The sequence below is a fragment of the Diplotaxodon limnothrissa genome, linkage group LG20 (genome assembly GCF_057381915.1).
Source record: "Diplotaxodon limnothrissa isolate DT_005_m linkage group LG20, D_limnothrissa_male_GT1.1, whole genome shotgun sequence".
Lineage (NCBI taxonomy): Eukaryota > Metazoa > Chordata > Actinopteri > Cichliformes > Cichlidae > Diplotaxodon > Diplotaxodon limnothrissa.
The window spans coordinates 21,115,891-21,122,233 of record NC_140615.1 but is presented as its reverse complement, the minus strand read 5'-3'; the positions used below and the strand labels follow the sequence as shown (position 1 = coordinate 21,122,233).

At 40.6% G+C, this 6,343-nt stretch overlaps 1 protein-coding gene across 1 annotated transcript; it reads left to right on the top strand.

Annotated features, from left to right (window-relative positions):
- Positions 1-208: 208 nt before the first annotated feature.
- On the top strand, positions 209-5,581 carry LOC146610822 (kelch-like protein 10). The gene is made up of 5 exons (XM_085344051.1): positions 209-360; positions 1,448-1,931; positions 2,344-2,958; positions 3,678-3,827; positions 5,219-5,581. The coding sequence occupies exons 1-5, from the start codon at positions 209-211 to the stop codon at positions 5,579-5,581; spliced, it is 1,764 nt and encodes a 587-aa protein (XP_085200177.1).
- Positions 5,582-6,343: the final 762 nt, after the last annotated feature.

The following is a 6,343-nucleotide window of genomic DNA, read 5'->3' as shown; positions in this document are numbered from 1 at the left end:
CAAATCAAAACAAAGCTTTTTTTTTATGCAATGAAAGGTTCATTAAAACAATGTAAATATACATTTCAAAACAATTCATGGCAACAGTTGCCAAGTCATGATGATGTCATGGGCTCCATTCCCCAAATTCCACAGTTAGGTTTGATTTTGAACACTTCAAGACAAACTGCAGACAAAAAAACTAAGAAAAGCAGTCACAAAACTCAAGATGAGTGAAGAAGGCCAGCTGCCATACAAGTCGAGCTCAGTAAATAATGAACTCTGTTTGGAGGGACAATTTTGTGATGCAATCATCAAAGTGGAGGATGTTGAATTTCCGGTCCACAGGATCATCCTATGTAACTGTACGCCGTACTTCAGGTGAGTTGCTTACCTGATAATGTGAAGGACAGTTGACTGATTTATACCTGTGAAAAATGTAATTCATGGTCTTAGTTGGTGAAACAGTGCCAACCAAAAGGAACAGGTTGAATCATAAAACTTTTCTGATAGAAAGACTTTGTCACGGTCAACTGACAGATACACCCAAAACATAATGCAAACATTTGCAGATTTCATCATTACCTTCACAGAGCTCCAGATTCCACTTCAGTAAATGTGCCATTTAAAAAGCACTGTGAATCACTTGGTGATTGTGTGAAGTCTAATTGAAGTGTTTTATTAAGTTACATTAATATCTTCCCCACTGTTATTGAGACAGTAAGACACACCAGACTTCCTGATACTAAAAAGGTTGAACTGTGTTATACAGTTATACGCTGAGCAAAAGTTTTGAGTTGCCTCTCATTTTTTTATATTTTGCTTTGAAACAGATGATTTTTTAAAAGTCCACTTGAGCAATAGTTCTGTGTTTTTTTGAAGACTTATAAAGGTTTCGTTTGGACATTTTTCACCCTTTTTAGTCCAGTGCTTGTACCCGATCATTTTCAGAGGAATGGTTTCCTCATCCTCATCAGAAATGGTTTCATGGTTCATGTAAAACCTGTTAAAACCAATAAATAAATGTTAAGAAAAAAAAAGAAAAGAAATGGTTGTGGAAGGGAAACAGAGACTGTAATTAAGCAACATGCACTGGAACTTCCATAAGGAAAGGAAACAGACTGAGGTATGCCAAATTACGCAATAACTAGACTAAATATCAGGGTAAACTGGCCCTATGGAGTTGATTTCAATATTTGTCATAGAGGTACAACAGTGAGTGTTTAGAGTTAACTTTAAAGCACGGTGGAGGCTCTGTCATGGTGTGGGACTGCATTGTGTTTGGCAATAGCTTCATAAACATGCTGCCAATGTAATAAAGACATTGAAAACCCAACAATCAAGTGCACTAAACATGTACAAACTCTGTTTTGGAGTTACTTGGAGTACTTGTGCATGACATAGTTTATTATCTTGTTGCCTCCACACCTTTTAATATTCTCTACTCTGTCTCCATCTCTACCCTCAGGGCTCTTTTCACCCACTGCAGCGACCCAGACAAACAGGTCTTCAACATACCTGGCTTGTCTTCTGAGATGATGGCACTCATCATTAACTTTGCATACACCGGCTCAGTTTCCATAACGGGGGAAAATGTAGTGGAACTTCTCATGGCAGCTGATCAATTCAATGCAATGGACATTGTGAAACTCTGCTCTGACTTCCTCGGGGAGCAACTGTGCCCAGAGAACTGCGTTGGCATTTGGCAGTTCACAAAAGTATGCTTATCACCCGAACTACGCACCAAGGCCTACCACTACATCATCAGTAACTTTGAGCAGGTTGTTCTTGAGGAGGAGTTCCTGCAGCTAACTGTGGAGGAACTTGCTGACATCCTTGATAGAGAGGACCTCAATGTGCAGTTGGAGACCACTGTGTATGAAGCGCTTACAAAGTGGATTAGCCATGTACCTGTACAATGGAAACAACACCTCACCGCTCTGTTGTCCAAGGTCTATAAACTTTCATTACTACATTTAGTTTGGACTTAAATCTTCAGCATTTAAGTCATAGATTGAGTCGATCCATCTGGGTATAAGGATGCTTTAATATCTTGAGATGTTGCTCTTTTCAGGTGTAGCCAAACCACATTTAAGAAATTCTCTTCAAGAGCATTAAAACCGTATCAGATCTCTACACACATACTATAGAATAAATTATATTTATTAAGTATAGTTGCTAGGGCTATGACTAAAAACTGTCCCTGTTGACGAAAAGGCTAATGGTGTCTGACTTTGGTCGCTCTCTTGCTAGCAATAAGAAAATTAAACAACATTAGGAGCATTATCCTAAAGAAGCTTGAGTTTACTAAAACTGATGTAGTTGAAATTCATAGTCACATTCTCTTCAGTCATCTCTCTATAGGTCCGACTGGGATTGATGACGTCAGACTACCTAAAGGACAATGTGCTGTCTAGTGAGCTGGTGGAGGCCAATTCTGAGTGCCTGTCCATGATAAGTAATGCCATCTTAGACATACATGATCTAGGAAGCAGACCCTTCATGTCTGCCTTGTATCACCCTCTTGCTCGTCCCCGCCTGCCTCATTCCATCCTGCTGGCCATTGGGGGGTGGAGTGGTGGTGAGCCAACTAACGGCATCGAGGCCTACGATTGCCGGGCTAACCGCTGGGTCAACGTAACGAACAACCTCGAGTGTCCTCGTGCTTATCATGGAGCCGCCTTCCTCAACGGGTACGTCTACTCCGTTGGTGGCTTCGACGGGGTGGAGCATTTCAACAGCGTCCGTAGGTTTGACCTGACCACTCACGCCTGGAATGAGGTGGCGCCCATGCACTCCCGCCGCTGCTATGTGAGCGTGACTGTGTTGAACGGGTTCATCTATGCCCTGGGAGGCCACGACGGGCATGTACGACTCAGCAGTGCAGAGCGCTATCAACCTGAAATCAACCAGTGGAGTCTTATTGCACCGATGCACGAACAGAGGAGCCACGCCAGCTGCACAACACTTAACAACCGGGTGGGTGAAGTAAAACAGTAGCAGAGAAATAGAGTAGGGTCTAAGGCACACAGGCCTAGAGACCTGTCAGCAACCTTTGGTAACAACCAGTTGCTAGGGGAAAATGTGTACTCCTCAGCTGGTTAGGCAGTGGTTGTATGAAAGACTCTACAGATTTCTACAGCAAATAGTTTGAGTATTTGCAGTAAGTCAGAGTACTCCATGCAAACCTCAACAGTCTGCTTACGACCAAAGGAAACACAAGGAGGCTTGTGGTGCAAAACCTTCCTGGTTACAATTTCACAGTAGTGACAGCCATCAACCTCCAGCAACCACTTGCCAACCAGTCAGGGAATACACATTTTTACAGTGAAGCGAGGTGCAAGATAGGTCACAAACTGGTTTCTATGTTCATGTTTTCAAATTTAAAAGTATAGTTTAAAAAGTTGAAAAATATACTAATATATATCTATTTTGTTTCTAACTGATCACAAGTGCATCTTTGCATTTATGTACAGTACTTTATTTGAGTTGACTTGTCAACTAAAATATAACAGATATTAAAAAAATTGTAAAACACACACATTTGTTAATTGTCATATTTTTCAGTTGGACACTTGGGTACTGAGTATCGGTCTTACTTCACAAATGATGTGGAAACATTTCACTTACAGGTAACATTGTTTCCAACTGAAATCTAAGAAATGTAAAAATTTTTAATGTCCCTTTTTTGTTTTCAGATTTACATTTGTGGTGGACTCAATGGCAACGAGTGTCTGCAGACAGCTGAATATTACAACCCAGAGAGCAACCAGTGGACGATGATCAGTCCCATGAACAGCCGCCGCAGCGGGATAGGTGTCATTGCATATGCGGATCATGTCTTTGCAGTAAGACCACAAAGTAGTGCTGACACTCACGTAACATACAAATCAAATCTGTAATGTGCTTTGATCAGCAAGGCTTAACACAGATTTGGCTGACACAGAATTTGGCTAACTTTGTTTTGTATTTATCAATGATCAGATTCCTATCCTGACCACAGGTTCAGAGAAGGCATTCTTACTCATTCTATGTATTAATTTAACTGATTAGTGATGTTTCTGCCTCTCTTTTTTTTTTTCATGTGCCTCATTCCCAAAATGTTGTGTCTTTGATGATTTCATATTTCACTCAGTACAACAGAAATACTTATTCAAAACCAACATTGTCATCCTCATCGTTCCATAGAGGACATATGTTAGAGACAATTTCAAACTTATCCTGCAATACCTTTAGAAAAATGAGGGAATAAGCCAAGTGATTAGAACTCATCCTCTGGGGACGGTAGGCCTTTTAGCTGTAAATTTATCTTGCTATTTGCCTTAAAACCACTTATTTAGTTGTTTTGCAGCTGCACCCTTTGGTAAAAAGCAAAGATTTTAGTCTCACCTTCTGAGACACACTTCTTTATTTAGCTAGCTACCGTTTAGTATTTATTTTCTATTCAGACTAAGTCTCTATTCAAAAAAAGGAAAAGTTATCATCAGCAGAATGCAGTGACCTTACCCTGGTGCTGACCTCAGGGTCTTTGATCAGGCTTATAGGCACTTATAGCCTGTCAGGGCTACTTTAATCTGTTATAGGAAGAAAGGACTGGAACTCAATGTTCCTTTTTGGACTAAAGGCAAAAGAGCTGTGAAGACATTTATACTGAAAACACAAATACTTTTTGTTGAGGGCTATTCATCTTTGTTGATAATAGCGTGGTGTAATAGACAACAGCACTTTAATAGCTGTAGTTGAGGCTTGAGTGAAAAAAGGTCTCATACAGACTTCCACAACAGCTGGCTTCTACTTTATTTTACTTTCTCCTTTTAATTCAGAAGTCATTTTCACACACCACTGCACCCTGATCTTTTCTAGACATTCCCAACAAATGCGGGCCTGTGAAAATGCAAATACTGGGACGTTAATGGGCCTTTTTTAAACAACTTTTATGTGTAAACTCCATATAACAGCATGAGAATATGTCAGGTAGCTGTTCGCTTTATCCAGGTAAAACCCTAAACCAATCAGAGTATTTCCAGTAGTCAGATCACACCTAAGGTAAACAATTTCCTTGCATCTGCTACCTATTAAGGGCAACTTTGGACAATATTGCAACTTAATTCTTCCGTCACTTTCTGGAGTATCTGTGCAAAAGCAGCTAAAGACATATAGCAGGTGCATTTTCTTACAGGGGTACGGTGAAGCTGGTTACACTTACATTCAATCATTTGAGCCACGTATTTACTTTTAGGTTGGTGGCTTCGATGGAAACAACTATCTGCGCACCGCTGAGGCTTACAACCCGCATACCAACACGTGGAACCTCGTGTTCTCTATGCTGACCCCCCGCAGCAACTTTGGCATTGAGGTAATTGATGATCGCCTCTTTGTCGTCGGGGGTTTCAACGGCTTCACCACCACTTCGGACGTCGAGTACTACACCGCTTTAACCAATGAGTGGTATGAGGCGTGCGACATGGATATTTTCCGCACAGACTTGAGCTGCTGTGTGATGTCCGGACTTTCCAACCTGACTGAGTACACCTTTCCTCGTGACTTCCTGCCACTTGAAAATGTTCTGAAATTAGCAATGGAGTCAGCAGAGTCCACGTAAAATCTTTAAAGTGCAGTACTGCCATGTGTCAACATCTGAGTCTCCAACATGAAGGACTGAAATAAATCTTTAGAGCATTAAACTGCTGGTGAACTGGACATTTTATGTATGTATCTCAAAAACTTTCAGTAGGAGAGCCTGCACTGTAGATACTGGGTTTTATTAAGAGAATGCAATTGCAACAATAACAAATTGAAAAGATTTTTTCATTCCCTGTAATGTATGGCTGCTGAGCAGCCATACCAGACATGCACACAGGGTGACCAGATCACAATAAGCCGCATGTCGGACTTTTCAACTCTTGCTAGGTAAACACCATAAGAATAAAGGGAAGTTTTCACTCTCCCTTGTTATTTCAGCTGCGGTTCTGTCTGGTAACAGTCTATAGGTTTGAGTAAGGATGTATCCAATATTTTACAGTTGTACTAGCCAATACCCAATAAAGCAATTCTTACTTTTATACCAAACTAGTCAGTCTCAGCTTAGTCAATTTACTCTTTCACAGTAGAGCCTATTTTCTGAATAGTCTTCTGTCTAAACTCAAGATTAAAAAAAAAAAAAATCTTAAAATTAACTAAAAGCGAGGCTGTCTCTGCACTGCACAAACCAAACACAAAATGTCGGCATGTTAGCCAATATTATCGTGCACCCTTAATTATAACACTGGGCTAACCTGGCCAAATTACAAACAAAAATCAATCACAACCAACATGGACTGTAGTAGCCGTGGAAGGAGAGAGGAAGTCCTTTCCTATAGTCCAT

Coding starts and splice junctions, on each gene's coding strand:
- LOC146610822 (XM_085344051.1), top strand. CDS start 209: ATGAGTGAAGAAGGCCAGCTGCCATACAAGTCGAGCTCAGTAAATAAT. Junction 1,932..2,343: donor TCACCGCTCTGTTGTCCAAG/GTCTATAAACTT, acceptor ATCTCTCTATAG/GTCCGACTGGGATTGATGAC. Junction 2,959..3,677: donor GCACAACACTTAACAACCGG/GTGGGTGAAGTA, acceptor TTTTGTTTTCAG/ATTTACATTTGTGGTGGACT.